Source organism: Osmerus mordax, chromosome 8 (genome assembly GCF_038355195.1).
Source record: "Osmerus mordax isolate fOsmMor3 chromosome 8, fOsmMor3.pri, whole genome shotgun sequence".
Classification (NCBI taxonomy): domain Eukaryota; kingdom Metazoa; phylum Chordata; class Actinopteri; order Osmeriformes; family Osmeridae; genus Osmerus; species Osmerus mordax.
The window spans coordinates 7050873-7067532 of NC_090057.1; the positions used below are offsets into that span (position 1 = coordinate 7050873).

Consider the following 16660-nt stretch of genomic DNA (forward strand, 5'->3'; position numbering starts at 1 on the left):
ATCAAGTCTAGTATTAAGTGTGTGTGATGTGTGTGCAGCATGTGAATGTGTGTGCAGTGTGAGAATGTGTGTGAGAGAGAGTTTGTGTGAGGTAGGAATGTACTAACAGTCAGGTAATTAGGGTTGAGATAGAGGTATGTGTAGCCGAGGGGCCAGGAGGAGGGGCAGCATGGCTTTAGCTCAGCCACTACAAAAGGAACTCAGGTGAGGACACATCAACGCCGGTGTGGTCTCCCTGATCAAAGCTATCAGCACAGCCCTCACCCTGATGCCTTGGAAATGGACCAATTAGACTAGGAGAGAGAGAGAGAGAGAGAGAGAGAGAGAGAGAGAGAGAGAGCGAGAGAGAGAGAGAGAGAGAGAGAACCATGGGAAGAGAGGGAATGGGGGGGCAAGAGGGGGCCAGAGGGGGGAATTGGTGGTGGTTTGGCGTTCCCTACCTAGCAGCAGATAAGACAGGATTATTTCCTCCAGCCTCTCTGTCTCTGAGAGATAGGTATAGTTTGGTGGCAGAACATTTGACTGCAGCGAGAGGTTGCATGTTCAATTGATGAATATATTATCCTATTTATTGTTTTATTTATTATACAGTACATTATATATGAATACATTTTTCCTCTATTTTTCTCTTTCCTTTTCTCTCTCTCTCTGTCTCTTTATTTCTGTCTCTCTCTGAGCCTCTTTTTCTCTGCTTTATCATCCAGGTTATGGATAACACCAGGCTAGGGACTGGCCAGTACATTAAGACTGATGTTTGTGGTCTAAGTGGTGATCAGCACAGACACAGCCCTGACATTTCTGCAGCTAAAAGGTGAGTCTGAGAGGCAGGGAGTGAGGCGGCCTTGGGATGCTCATACACCTCTGATTTATGGGTCTCGGCCTGCCTCTGGGTCTCTGGGCTCTGGAGGCACAGCCCCATCATTGCTCATTCCTACAGCATCTACATAGGAAGGGGATTATTTCCTCCATGTGACAGAGGGAGTGAGGGGAGGCAGGGGCAGGGCTTGTTAAAGGAAGACATGAATGTGCTTTGTCATGTTTTATAAGGATGGAGGTGTGACCAATCGAGGACCAACACAATGAGGGGCACAAACACACACACACACACTAGACACAGACACATTTATTGAACTAAATATAACCAGTGTTTCCCCTAGCATTATATTAGGGGGCCCCGCCTCCCCAACGGCACCCCCCGCCCCCCCTGGAAGGTCAAGTTAATAAAATAAATATTGTTTTAATTTATATTTTTTTATATAGCGCCCTATCACAAAATAAGTCGTTTAAGGTTACCTTTCCTATAAAACACGTCTATAGCTTGCTCTTTCATTAAACAAACTAAATGGCCTTATGTTATTTATCTTATTTACACGACGGCATGTCATTTCTGTCTCTACATGGTCACCGTCGCCCCCCCTCCCCCCCCCCCTCCCCCAAAGCTGTAAACATAGGGGAAACACTGTAACCTCTACAGTATTCTGTAAAACTATTCAGTATAGGCTTCATAAACTGTCTGGTAGCTGGAGAAAACCAATTTTCCACATTTCCACAGACTAATCGCTCTAATCTCGACCTGCACTTTGCCACTTAGACCTTCCAATCCCAGACCACAGGACAAACACACACACTAATCCCCAAATACCCACTATCTGTCTCCATGGCAACCGGTGCCAGGGACCCTAGTGCATGACCCCACATGTGGAAGTGGATATGAGAGAAAGAGTTTGTAAACAGTCCTATTGGACAATAGGTCTCATGTGGTTTGCCATATAAGGACATGTAGTATAACACTGGACCATTTTTTTTCTATGAAAGATCAACCTGACTGTGTGTGGATTTTCCGACGATGAGTGTGTTGTACTGTTACAATCTGGGTTGTGACTCAGTCAGGTGCTCCAGTCTGCTCTAAGGTCACTCCCCATCCTGAGGAGAAAATCCTCCTTTGCTTCCCATTGCAACAGACAGAAGAATCCATTGGCGAAGTATCCACAACCTTTTATGATATTCACTTAGTATTGTACTGACAAATGTACACTGTGTTCAGTCATGCTAACTGACTACATCTGCATCCGTGAACTCCAGACAGAGAAAACAGCTTCCCATCAGTTGAGCGTGACGATGCTGGAATTAAGGTGCTGGAGAAATGCATGAAATTCTTTTTTTTACAGCTCTGAAATCCTTCTAGTATCTTACTCCCCCTCTCTGTCCCTCCCTGCTCCACTCAAAGAACCAGCCTCCATTTCACCCAACAATGAATAACATTTCAGAATCCAAATCCTCTGAACCACGAAGTGCATCTCTGAAATCCTCTAGTGCAGAGGCGGAGGCCCTATTCACCACAGCGATATACCTCGGAACGAAAGCGAAAGGCTTGCCTGTCACTTTGATTGGTTAATCCCTGTTGAGGCGTTTTTTGGTAAGCTTTTCCCCAAAAGCACAATAGAGAATCCTGTGAAAACTAAGGATTATAATATGGAAACAGGCTTGATGACCTTTTGAACTACGTCAAAGAAACACAACGGGGCTTTCAAAATACCATAGTGAGTCGCACATTGTCTAATCCAAGTTCCAGAAACTCCTTTGCCCAAAACACTCGACAGCTGAAGAGATGTGCATATTGGAGATACAGCAGCACTATGTAGCCAGGCTGTCTGGAAGCTGCCAGAGTCTTCCCGCAGTGGGACCAGAATAGCTGTGACAGGGCACCCATGAGGGAGGAGTCATCACGACCTGCTACCGACGCACGCCGGGGACAACCGAGAGGCCGTGATGACAACATGCTGAAGAAGCTTTATTTAAAGCTGTTGACTGCCGAGATATTAGCGATACGTGCTGTAGATGTTCCATACTGCAGTCCTTAATATATCTATACCTTCTCATGTTAAAGGATCAAGGAATAGCATCTACCAGGAATAGGGTTAGGCTTGGTTGCCTTGCAAAACATCTTGGAAACATACCCAACATGTCTGTGAGATGGCTCGCACACTTCCGTTACAATATCTCCACCACATGGCTAGGTTATTATTGACATTTTCATAGGTAATTACACTGTGGGTTCCAGACTATAATTGAGGTCTACTTCCTTCCTCCCAAGGTTCCTTCAATCTAGAGAAGAACTAGAGAAGTGTGCAGAGTGAGGATCAGGAGTGAAACAGCACAGTGAGGACAAGACCTCTCCACTTCCCTCTGAAATGAGAGGGCCAGCTGAACACACACTGTTCTGCTGGTTTCCCACATTCACACATGCTCCCTGGAGAAGGGTGGTCATGTCTGTCTGTCTCTTCAAATCTGTGTCTGTCTGTCTGTGCTGTGTGTGCGTTTCTTGAAGACAGACAGATAGACAGACACTCCCTCTTTAGTCCAGACTCTGAGTAAAAAGCCTTTTAGTAAAAGGACACACCATTACGCTGTTACCCTGACCAGGTAATGACACCAACCTCTACGGAGATCGTAGAAATCTTTCATTTTCCAGACAGTGGACAAATTCACAAGACATACTGAATGAAAAAACGAGTATTTGGCCGGATCTTTGGACAGCTGGGAAAGAGATCTCTCACTCCAAAATCTGAGCTCGCACTCCTGAGGCAGGGCGAGGATCTGAAATGTAAATCAGACATTATGATAGCGTTCCCCGACACCCACAGCAAGCCGGAGGGCCGCGCACTCCGTTTCTCCTTGTCAACAGTGATCAGAATCACCGCAGCCCAGCCTGTGTTTTCGTCAAACGGGTCCAGAACTTGTGGGGGTCAAAGCCCACAACGGTCGCGCTAACCCGCATTCAGAGCACACCCAGATGCGCTTCCAGAAGAGTACACTTTAAGAAGTCAGATTCTGACTGTGTCTGAGGTAAATGTGGGTCACATTCAACCCAACCCTTCCACATCCACCCTTGACATGAACAATGACATGACTTCCCCTTGCTTTCACTGCCCTCTCCAGCCCACTTTGGCCATCCTTAATTCTTTTACGACTTCCTCTTTACAAGCCGTTTGTTGATGAGGCGCTCATGTGGAGCCCTTCATTGGAACTAACAAAACAACAGCTTTCAGCAGTGACCCAGGGTGGGCAAACCCACCACTGGCAAACTGCCAGCCCCAACTGTCTGATACACAAGACCAGTAATAGCTGGCAGAAAACTACAGGTTAAATGAAAAGCTTTCACAAGAGGGTAATGAAAAAGCTCTTCATTAAATGAAAACAAAGTCGGCACAGTGAAACGCACACAGAAGAGGTCTAGGGATGAGAGGAAAGGATGGGTAGAGGAGAAGATAGCAATTTTTACACAGGCCTTCAATTTTTTCGAGGGAACCTCTGTGGATTTTCAATTGGTTGCCTCATGACACTTGCCAACGAAGAACCACCTCTAACAGAAAGTTAATTTCCTGAAAAACAAGAGATAGCTGGGATATTCATCCAGCTTAGAGAATGACAGCAGGAAGGGAGGTGAGAGCTGAGCATGTAAGGTGCTGAACTTCTCCACGGCAGAGGAATAGATTCAACTATCCCCCCCCCCCCGCCACCACCACCCACGCTACCGCTCCCCTTGACAAATACACCAGAGTGCCTAGCATCAGTGCTAAGCTGCTATGTAACATGCATGAGTTTCCCTGAAGCCTTTCCCTGTAGCCTTCCCTGAACCAAAGCCATCTCATCTTTCCTCTCTCTTCACACGGCTGGCCCTGTTGGCGCAGTGCAAAACAATGTGCATCTATTTACATTCAACACACTCCATAAGACACACAGGTTTCTATCGCCGGCAAAAAGTTGGACACTTGCCCTCGTCAGTCCTATTCAATAGACGGAAATTGAGAATCCAAAACATTGCCCTAGTGAAAGGACATGTGGCTCCATCAGCTTGTAGACTAACAATGGATGATCTCCCTGTGTTTGGCCTCCACTTCCTCCTGACACACAACACTCACAAAGGAGATAGAACCACTGTTGAGGATTGGGACTGAGGACTCAATACTCCTGTCTGAGCAACTCTGGCTGTGGAGAGTTTATGAGACTGAAATTTAGGATTTGAACTCCTGAGGATTAAAGTAAATTGTTCTAGGGCAATGTCTGTCAACTTCAGAAGATTACAGTAGGTTACTCTAAGTCAATCTGGCCATTGTATTGATCCTTGGTTAGATTAGTTCCACAGTAATAGATTAAGCAAAGAAGGGATAGGGCATAGAAGGTCACTCCACCCCCCCTTACCCCCAACCCCACCTGTCTTCATTGGCTGTGGAATGTCATAGGTGTCACCACAACACCGTCACACGCTCTTCTAAAAGTCTGTTTACACTGCTGTCCTGAAGCAGAGCTGAGCTATGCCATCATGCTGTATACCTCCATGGCTTTATCTAGAAGTCTTATTTGATCTCATTTCAGATAATGTGCTGTCTCCACAGCTACAATATAAGCTTCTCTTGCATCACTGTAAGTATACTACAGTGAAACAGTAAACACCGTCTTTACCATTAGTATTGTTTACCCAAAGACATATCTATAGCAGAATTGCACAATTACTGTTGAAAGGTTTGTTTGTTTGTAACCCCTCTCCATCTCTGTGTCTCTCTCTCTCTCTCTCTCTTCCCCCAAACAAGAGATCTATATGGCCTAAATAAGGATCATGGGTATTTATTGCTCCCAGCAGAGTCCTTGGAGTGAAGCGTTGGATTATGGTCTATCCCACGAGGATGTGGCAATGAACAAACACTTGAGAGGCCCATTGAGTCTTGCTGCTCTGGTTCTCTCTGCTCAAACACCAGCTGACCACACAGACTGTGTTCAGTCTGAACATCCTATCAGCAGGACACTGACTCATGAAAACATCCTTCCCTTTCCATTGGTGTCTAATGTATATGCCAAGACAGACATTTATGTCCCTGGAGTGTGTGTTCCCATCTCTGTGTCCAGTAGAGTGGACGTCTCAAGGGCAGAGAGAGGAGAACCCTTCACTGACCAATCAGAGGCCAGCTGATCACACTCCTTCCATCACCATGGGCTCACACTTGACTTGCTCCTCCTGAGGAGAAAAGCACTGGTCTGGATCCAATTCAAGACTGCAGGGTTTCATACACACACACATAAACAAACAGGCGTATTTACGCACACACACAATCTCACACCGTCTCTCTCTGCTCTCAAGGACCTTGAACTGTTCATTCTCCTCTCAAGCCTCAATGTCGAAGCTTTGGCTCAATATAAATACAGGCTTCAAAGGGAGGGCTGGTTTAACCCTCTGGAGCCAACACTTTGTTTGAGTTCTGGGCAAGAAGATAATCCATACCAATCCCTAATCTCTGTGGGACTGCCATTTATGAGAAACATTCAAAGTGGTGTAAATACAAAGAGGGAAAAGAAAGGCTGACAAAAGTAATAAAAACAGAAGAGTCTTTTTTCCGTATTGATCTGTGGTTCAGGAGAAGGCAAGGCAGGACGGTGACTTGAAGGAATTATCTAAGTGAGGAATCAAACCCAGTGGATGACCACAAAGGACAAGAGGATAATCCAATCTATAGGACAATCCCAGGAAATGCTATTTTGAAACACATTGATCTTTTTAAGAATGTTCCCTATAAGGGGAGGATTACGATAGAGCATTTACATGCGCTAAACACACACACATATACACACACACACACACTCAGTGTCTCTCACGTGCATACATACAGTATGTCTCTCACACACAGCCGCGCGCACAAACACATATATTTTAGCTGTGATGACCGATGACCGAGTGCTGCCTCACACATAAACAGCCCTGTCCATTCAGTGAACCCTCACAAGAGGGCCACTGTGCCTCCTCTAACAACAACAGCTTCTCTCAGTCTGGGTCCTCACAGGGAGCTGCTAGTCTGCAACAGCCAAGCAGCTGGGCACTCTTCACCCAACACCCAGCCAATCAAAACAGATGTCCAATCATCAAAGCAACAAGACCCGGCCAATCCGGTCACAGCCCTTTATCTGTTGCTCTGTCCACTCTTAGGTCAGACAGCCAGGGCCCAGATCCTGGACAAGTTGATGATGTCACCATAGATTAATAGGTCTGTGTACATTTCAATCAGAAATTATAGAGTGAATGTTAATGTTGCTCATTGATCAATGTGAGTCATTGTGGCAGCCAATCACATGTCCCCAGGGTACAATAACTAACTCAAAGCAGATCTACAGTAGGGTATGGCATTAGGAAATGCATCATGACGAATGCAATTGGACGACTGGGTGGGGGTCCTTTTAGTGACCAAGTCTGGGAATGATGTGTTTTTCTTCCAGTGAGAATGATGGGCAGATGGATAGTCATACCTTGTTTGAGAATGGAGGCCTGGCCAGGTTGATGCCATCTCTGATGAGTTTATCTCTGATCATAATCTTCAGCTTCAGTTTGGGATAAATCACCAGCTCTCTCCGATTACTAGTACCGAGCGTCAGGTTCCGCTGTGCACCCAGATAACCCCCGTTGCGGCCGACCCGGTCACTGTTCGGTTCCGTCCAGGACTTTGACCCCCGGAGCTTGGACTCATACTGGTCCACCATGTGGGTGGTGTAAACCTCGGATGCAGAGGACATCGGCTCCAGGGTGAAGTACAGCCCGCAAGCTGTCTCCTTATCCTCTTCTTTCAGCCTTTGAACAGCGTCATGAATTCTTTGCCGGTGGTGGGGTATGTAGACGCCGATGGCATCCAGGTCTGGGTCCCCAATTTGTTTGCAAACTTCCAGATCATCGTAGCCGTTGTCAACAAATGGCTCGACATATTGGGAGAGCTGAAGTGTCTTTAGCCACTCAAAGACAATAACAGGTCCACTGCTTGTCATTTTGAGTGTAACAATTGATAAAGATACTCAAAAAAGCAGGTAGCCTATAAGATTACTTCAGAGGCAGTTACTTCCACATATGAATTTTAAATCGCATTGTAATGACGATACGTAAGCAGTCCGCAAAAGGGTTTAAACCTCGGGCATCGTGAACAAACGTAATGCCGATTATCCATAACCAAGACGGCATGTATTTCAAAAGGTCTTAAATTTCATGATCTTACTTTTGTTCTGTAACTCACAAGTTCAAAAATACGTGGTGAAAAGGTAAAGTAGCCTGTTACAGTCCAACACTACATCCACGTGAGTTTGACACCTGCCTATATTTGCAGATCAAGGAGAGGACTTCAATTTAGACAGCTCAGCTGACCGACATCGTTTGGACATCGATGTTACTCGCCCATTTTGACTTTGCTGGGTTCTTCAGTTTAAACAAAAAATATTAGACAAAGTGAAAATTAATTCGACAAAAATAATACCTATTCCAGCCACCGCTCAAACTGAAGAGCAGCCTTTTGTGGGTTATAATAACCGCGTAATACCCAATTTAACGTTGCGCTTTTGGAGACAGTTTTCCTTACTCTTGTATTGCTTTCAACTCCGCCTTTGGCCCTCTGAAGAAATGGCAATCAGAACAGAACGAGTGGAATCCAGAGCGAACAATGAATGTGAATCTGAAAGTAATCCTACATTAACGAGCGCAGCTGTTAAAAAGCCATATAGTGCCCAACCGATTTGGCTGTGCGATCTGGCCACTCCAAGCCGGTAAGACGGTGCAGATAACGACACTTCCACAGCCAACGCATTTAATATTCCACCAGCAGAACAGCCGGTGCTTGAACCATCCACGCCCCCAAATTCGTTCGTGGTTTTAAAAATAGTGATGGAATTCCTTCTTTACAACCTGTCACCGAACCGCGAAGCGCACGTCCACGGGCTTCCCACGGACAGTCCAAAGTTAACCGCGAGAGTAGCAAGGAAAGATGCCCTGTGGGCAAAACATTTAGACCAGTCGGACAATTTAAATGTACAGTATGGTTTGCTGGTTTGATTTACGTTTCTCTTCCAGACTGTGTGATTTCGTTACTCCGTTCTTCTCTCTGTGGCTCTCTCACTCTCGCTTACACACAGCACACACGCTCTCTATATCACTCATTCAACGTTTCCCTGGATATTTTTTTTTTGCCACGCACTAGTGCCCCCTATGTTACAGCTAGGGTACTGAAGTATTGCTTGCACAGCCGATGACTGTGCCTAACATTGACAACTGCACACTGGTTATTTAACAATGGCATTCCATTGCTTTAATTTTCAAGATACAGTGATTTCTCCTCACAAGCTACCAAGGATTTGCGCGCTTTTAGCGCTCAACTAATTGGAGCAGCCAGCTCAAGAAAGATATATATTGAATGTTTCCTTGTGTTCTTTGTGTGTGAGTGTCTGTCTGTCTAGTTGTCTGTCTGTCTGTCTGTCTGTCTGTCTGTCTGTCTGTCTGTCTGTCTGTCTGTCTGTGTGTTGGTCAGTCTGTTGGTCAATCTGTCTATCTTTCATATCCCTTCTCCACGCTTATCTGCACATGTTGCCTCATATAACAACATCAGTCCAAGGTAACCTGGTCAGTCTGGACAGGATACCCTCCCAGGATACCCAAACACAGGTAAGAGTCCAACATTGAGAGGGGTGAGGGTGGGCAGGAGGAGGTGTATTGGAAAGGGGGTGGTGGTGGGTGGGGGGGATTGCGGTGTCCAACAGGACTCTGGGTAGTGAGCTTGGTGATGCATGCTTTATCAAACCCGAGCTGACAGCTTGTTAGAGGTCAGTTTGATCCAATCACATCCCACACTGGCTGGAAGTGATCTGCCTGGCTGATTATGACATGCTGCTCACACAGCAGAGCAAACACATCGCCGATGAGAGGTGGACGAGCATCGCAAGCAGGACTCCCCCCTCCCATATACACACACACACTCACACACACACACACACACTCACCCCCTCCCATATACACACACACACACACTCACACACACACACTCCCCCCTCCCATATACACACACACACACTCACCCCCTCCCATCCCTCCACCCCTGATTTGAGTAGAACGGCAGAAGCATGCCAGAAATACATGTCAGGATATTAGATTCAGTCAGGGCAGAGAGCTGAGAGGATTCTCAATTGCCTGACACAACATGATAACATGAGCTTCTTTGCCAACAATGTACAACAATGTAGACACCAATGTAGACAACAACCAGCTGCTGGATGAGTGTACCTCTCAGTTATTTTACAGAAATGTTTTTTATTGAATAATGTGTAACACAATACCTCTATTTTCCCACAGATATCAAAGCACCACAGCTAACAATCAAAAGCTTTCAGCCAATCTAATAAAGACACAATTCACCTATTTCACTTTGTTGCTCATGAAACAACTTCTATTAAACTAATAGTATATGTGCACTGTGTCCTGTGTTTTTTCTGTATGTTACTTTCCTGTTATCCTGTATGTATGTATGATGTCAGAACCAATGTATACAGATTTCTTGGCGTTGGTCATGTGACTGATAAAGAATATGAAAAGCAACCCCCCCAAGTTGACTCAGCACTCTACAGTGCCTCAGACATCTGTGCCTACACTTTCCTACCAAAAGCTCAGTCATCTAAATCTGCTTACACATCAGGGTGTTGATTCAGATCTGTTTAGATGTGGTCTCTAACTCTGAACCAGTTCTCAACATCTTCCCTACCCACCAGACAGGCTGTGCCCACGACTGATGGATTAGGTCACGTCCATGTGGTCACACACTATCCTTTCCCCTCTTCTTCTCTCCTCTCCTCCGCTCATCCTTCTCACTACTCCCCTCCTCTCCTACTCTTCACTGCTCCTCTGTTCTCCTTTCCGCTCCTATCAGAGTGACAAGGCATTAGATTGGTTACAGGAACAGGGGATTATGGTGGCAGAGTGGCAGATGGGTAGAGAGGACCTGGTGAGCTCTATGCTGGGTAGACTCAGAGTGATATCAGCAGGCTTTGCCAGTAATGCCATGTTTCCACACCACTTACCCAGCTCCGGTTAACAGTGAAATGGGAGTAGGAAGGGGGCACAAACCCACTGCAGTAGCTCACTTGGTCGGCATCTATTTACATATAAGGTCTTCATATGAAAAAAAGCTTTTTTACAAACTTCACTTACTGTAATCAAATCTGATCGACAGACGACCATACAGATTCAAAGACAACCAGAGCATGACAAATGTCCACACACTGTAGTCTTTTATACTGTTGTCTATGCCAATGTTAACCCTAACAAGTTTCTTTCTCTATGAAACAGTCTACGGTTCGCATTGGGTCTCCTTGGCTACCAGCTTGTAGGTGAAAACCTCGGCGGCTCTCATTTAGAAAATCCTTTGAAATCTTGTCAAGAAACCTGCGTTAGGAACATGGGGATTGAGGAGCACGTTGTGCCAGTTGCTAGGGCGCCTGCATGGGTTAGACCAGGCTTTTACAGGTGGGCATCTTTTAGCTTAACGATTGAAATATAAAGCTTTGCACTGTCCATTTTTTTTCAATGAGAATTGAAGTCTCAGGAAGGGAGACAGAAGCTCAGGTGGCCTTAAATGCCAAACACACAACAGCAATTAATTCTTAGACTTAAATATGAAATGACACATGACTCATAGCTTTACTTGTGGGCTACGGGTACGGAACAACTGAAGGGACACACAGTGCGAGTGGCACTGTATATCTAGATCAGGCTGTGCTTCAGTAACATGAGAGGAAAACCACCATCTCCTGTCCTGCTGTTGTCATCTCTGGACTCTCTGGAGAGACAGTACATGAATGGGCGAGAGATAGAGAGTATAACAGAGAGACAGGACATGGATGGGAGAGAGATAGAGAGTATAACAGAGAGACAGAAAGAAACAGAGGGATAGAGAACAGCTTCTGCAGGGGCAGTTACGGCAACAGTAGATGCTCCAGGTACTGATGGTTGCCTTTGATTAGAGTCTCTGACTGGGTTTACTGTATCCTATTAACATGATTTTCCCACAGTAGTTCTTCCGTAAGACTATCTGACCATATTTACCAACATTGATAGCCCACCAGCTGAAAAAACTGAAAAACCCCATCTCAAAATGGAAGTCCATTTATTTGCTAGTGAGGTGAAGGTGAGAGATTATGAGCATCATAATGAAACGGGATAGTGAGGGGTTTAGTCTATAACCTTTACCGAAGGTATGCAGCACCAAAAGAACCATTTGAGGATAAAGCAAGAAAATAAGCTTGTTGTGATCTCTGGCAATCTCAGATAAGCTATTCAAAACAAAGAGATATTCCACTGGCTCTCTGGTCAAGGCCAGGGAGTGGATCCATCACAGGCCTCCAGGAACATTGAACCTGGAGCTGGAAAAGACCTGATCTGTCTGCATGCTCTTTTAATTACACACAGCTGGGTGGGTTCCAATCCCCGGAGACCCCTGGTAATTCACACACGTCAGGAGAGCACAAGCCCTCGACTGGCAGCTCAATATCACCCTACCTAGAAGGGGGGTGTGTGTGGAGGGTGGGGGGGGGGGGTGCAGACACATAGGTAGAGAAGAGGAGAAAGTACATGAGAGAAAAATAGGGTGTGTGAAGACAGGGGAGAGAGACAGAGAAAGAGTGTGAGAGGAAGGGGGATACATGAGAGAGAGGGGGGTATAGAGGGATTGAGAAACAGCTAATCTCCCTTGGGGGCAGTCTAGGGTTAATTCAGGGAGCAAATGCCATTGTAAGGGGCCACAGGCTGCTGTCAATCATTCCATCTGACACAACCCTGCCCACATACTTCCTGTGGGAGACCCAATCATCTGTCTGTTTTCAGCTCCACAAAAGCAGTCATACTGCAGCAACACTGGCAGGCTGTGTGATTATGTAAACCATCCCAGAGGTGGATACTTTCCTGTATTGAGTTCTAAAAACATTTATTTTCACTCGCAAGATCAGCATTATTGACCAATTAGAGCGCTGTTTTGCAGGAAGAACTTCACTCAGTCTACTGTTGTAATTATCCTAGACAAACAGGCAGACAGAAAGACTTATTGGCAGGGAGGTATGCAGGCAGACACACAGGCTGGTTGTCAGGCTGGTAGTCAGGCAGATGGGCAGTCAGGCAGGCAGACAGACAGGCAGACAGGTTGGTCAGCTACTAAATGCTCTCGCAGTCTCCTTAGGAGAGAATAAAATATTTTTTTTATATACCTTTTGGCTTCAATTTACTGTCTCTAGTATTCTGTCACCTCCAACTGAAACTTGATTATACTGAAACAGTCATTTAATAAAAGAGCCCGGTTTTGACTGAGAAAATCATAAAAATACCTAGAGCTTTTATTAGCTTATTAAGTTATCAAAGAGAGAGAGAGAAAGAGAGTTAAAAGCCTTTTTGCTAATGAAGAACTTAACGACCGCACAGAACAATCGTTAAAAGGATGCGAGTTCATTTTTGTTGATAATGTATAAAAGTGTGTTAAGTGACTGAAAACACCCATTAAGTGTACCCCGCCAACAACAACAAAATATCACATCATGTTCAACTATCCAGGTAAGGAGGTGATGATGTGCCTGATCGAGGTGTCCATCCGTGAAGTCTAGAGGGATAGAGCCTTGTGTTTAGTTATAACCACAGATTATGTTGGACTGTTTAGACGTAACATCAGATAGTACTGTAGATCCACCATTCCTCATCCTGAAATTCCTCCCTATCTATTTCTCTGCAACCAACTATCTCCTATCTACCAGAATCAGGACATTTAATGGAATTAAACCAGAGCTTTAAAGTCTTCAACTGTTATCTTTGAACTCCAGAAGAAACTTCCAGGCGACTGATAGAGGTTCTGGTGTGGGCTAGGGGTTGGCTTCTCTGTAATAACATATGTCTAACCTGACTGACATTACCTGCAGAGGAAGACAAGGAAAAGAAGGAGTTAGCTGGGAAGAGATCCGAGATCTGCATGCCCCCTGTCCCACCTCGCGTCTCCCATCCTCTGCTGTCTTGCTTTGTTCAGGCCACTGGTAACCCTGTTAATATGTGAACATCGTCCACTTGATGCCGCCTGCTAATTGATATGGACAGCATGCACTATATAAACTTTCCTTATTTGCTAAAGCGGATTATGTATGTATGGTATGCAAATTTGGTACAAGGCTTCTGGCAATGTGAATTGCGAAATTGTAAATATTGATGTAAGCGGAGTTCATGTGCTGCATGCATTGCTGCCCTGATGTTACTCTTCCCTTTCCTGAGTCAAGATGTCAGATACACAGGTGTCCTGCCAACCCAGTACGTGGTACACACACAGTACATGGAAATACACTCACAAAATGGACACACAACTACACACCCACATACACACACACACACACACACACACACACACACTGCATATACACACTCAATCATACACACCTAAAGGTCAGAGGGTCAGCCAGGTCCATCAGAAGGTCCTGGAGGAGGGCTGATTCTGGGACTGAAACCCTGTCTAATCTACACCATAACCAGGGGATCTTTAACTGCTTGTTGAATCCAGTGGAACCCTGAGGTGAAGCAGACCTCATAACAATGTGTGTGTAATGGACAGAGCACCGACAGTATGGTTTGTAATCAATTTAAGCATTTCTTAGTTAGCTTCAGACTGAGTGCTAGTCATTCATAATCATGCCGGCGTTGGTCTGGGACAGTACATGGAGAAAGCTACAATAACACACCAGCTGGAATAAGACTTAATGTCTGCTGTATGAACTCATGTTTCAAAGTTACATTTTATAGTGAGTGTGCGCGAGAAAGAAAAGGGAGAGAAAAATCAGTGTGTGTGCAAGCGCAAAGAAGCTAAAAAAAGGGAAATGTGACGTGACTAGGAGAAGTATCCCCAGAGAGATCCAACCACGCAGAAAACTCCAATTAATAAAGATTAGTTCTCTTCCTGCAGCGCTCCTTTCCCCGCTTAATTAAAACAAGGTGATTGAAGAGCGAAAAGTCATCCAATGGCCCAGCTTCATCAGAATGGCCTATTTAATCCTCTAGAACCTTCACACATTTATACAAAACGTCCCTTTGTAGCTTGTAGTTGACTCAAGTTGACTTCAACAATCTCAACTGAATGGTGTGGTCTTGGCGTACGCTTAATGGGGATGTGTTACAGACTGAGTGGACTGAACTCAGGGAATTGAAAGCGAGACTCACCATTGAGAAACCCCCTCCAAGGAAATGCAGGAGGTCTGGAGGGTCTACAGAGCTGATGGAGACCACCACAGTCTGGGTGGAGCAGGAGGTCTGCAGAGCTACATGTACTGGACACTGCCAGAGTTTGTTGACCTGAGGAAGCAGGAGACAGATGGTGAAGGAAGGTGAGGAACAGCTCTGGAGTCAGTCTCAGCTCTGAGAACAGCAGACTTTTTTATGATTTCTGGTGAACCATTATCTTAACGTTTTACACACACCGACACACACATGCATACCCACGCATCCGGTAGGACGAGTAAGGTGCCAAACAACAGAGGGAGATGATGGAAAGCTGATGGATTATCGAACCTGGAGTTTCACAGCTATATTCATCTCCTCGGTGTGACAGCCAATGACAGATGGAACGGACCACGCTCCATTTTTCATTAGGGGTCATTACATGAGACAATGATGGGTGTGAGAAATCAAACAAAGCAGGAGCCCATTTCCTGCAACGGGGGAGAAGAAACGACAAAATCAATCAACGACCACGTTTGAATCTCCACCCACCGACGAGGAGGACCTCATTGATTATGATGGCTGTGCCGTGTTGTCAACATTCTGTCGCCGGGGTAACAAGCAAACCAAATGTGTTGTTTGTAAGACATCGGGTTTGCGAGGGTGTGGAGGCACCTCTGACAACTTAATGCGTAAAGAAAAAAACGAGATTCAAAAAAGAAATACTGAGATGCATATTATTCATCATTTTGACATCACCCATGAGGCCTTCCTCCCACTCAGCCCTATCTCTCCCAGACAGGGTGTATCTACTCGTTCTTTGTCGACCATACACTCCAACGCACAACCGCTGACACCCCAATTGCTAGCCAATTGGTGTGGCTCTGGGACCCACGCAGAGAAAGGAGAGCTGGAACAGAATTTCTCTGCTGGTGATTTCTCATGATTCATCAGTAGAGCCAAGCAGAATGGATATTGTGTGTGTGTGTGTGTGTGTGTGTAGGAATGCACAGTATGCATGCGTGTATGTTCTTGGGAGCCTGAGCGGGAGCATCAGCAGAACCAGACTAAGGTGTTGGCCAGAGTGCCTTTCACTTAAGAATAATGGATCCAGTTTCACACACATCCGACAGCTATCCTATAGCTTTTATTTTTTCAGATTGTCAAGTACAGGAAAGGATTTGAATGGTAAATGTGAAGATCTCATTAAGATTACATTAATAAAGAAGGGGGTATTACAGTAAGACAGGAAGCAGATACCGTGAAACTGGCAGAAATGATGAGAACAAAGAATATGATGATATTATTACCATGGTGACTGTATTCCTAAAATACAGGAGATACATCGGTAATGAAATAAAGTACTGAAATCATCCATGAGATTGATACCTGAGACAAGAAAGTCAGGTGACCTGGAGTCAGGCAACCTAGGGTCAGGTGATGGCCAGTCAAGCCAAGCAGAGGGAGTGTTGAGGCAGCCTGTGAGGGCCTGGTGAGAGGTCCCCACAGAGCAGCACCTCTGCACATCCTCCAGGGGGTTATTGATATCACTGATAGTAGAATTGACCTGATATTACTGATAGTAGTATTGACCTGATATCACTGATAGTAGAATTGACCTGATATTACTGATAGTAGAAT

The 16660-nt window shown here is 45.3% G+C and overlaps 1 protein-coding gene across 1 annotated transcript in view; it reads right to left on the minus strand.

Moving 5' to 3' along the window:
- Nucleotides 1–7827, minus strand: part of LOC136947578 (sterile alpha motif domain-containing protein 5-like) — a 50404-nt gene extending 42577 nt beyond the window's left edge. The window contains exons 1-2 of the mRNA XM_067241693.1: nucleotides 7540–7827; nucleotides 7294–7485 (exon numbers count right to left, since the gene is read on the minus strand). Coding sequence (XP_067097794.1) covers nucleotides 7294–7485; nucleotides 7540–7803 — 456 coding nt within the window. The 5' untranslated portion in view covers nucleotides 7804–7827. The remainder of the gene's footprint in view (nucleotides 1–7293; nucleotides 7486–7539) is intronic.
- Between the last annotated feature and the right edge of the window lie 8833 nt (nucleotides 7828–16660).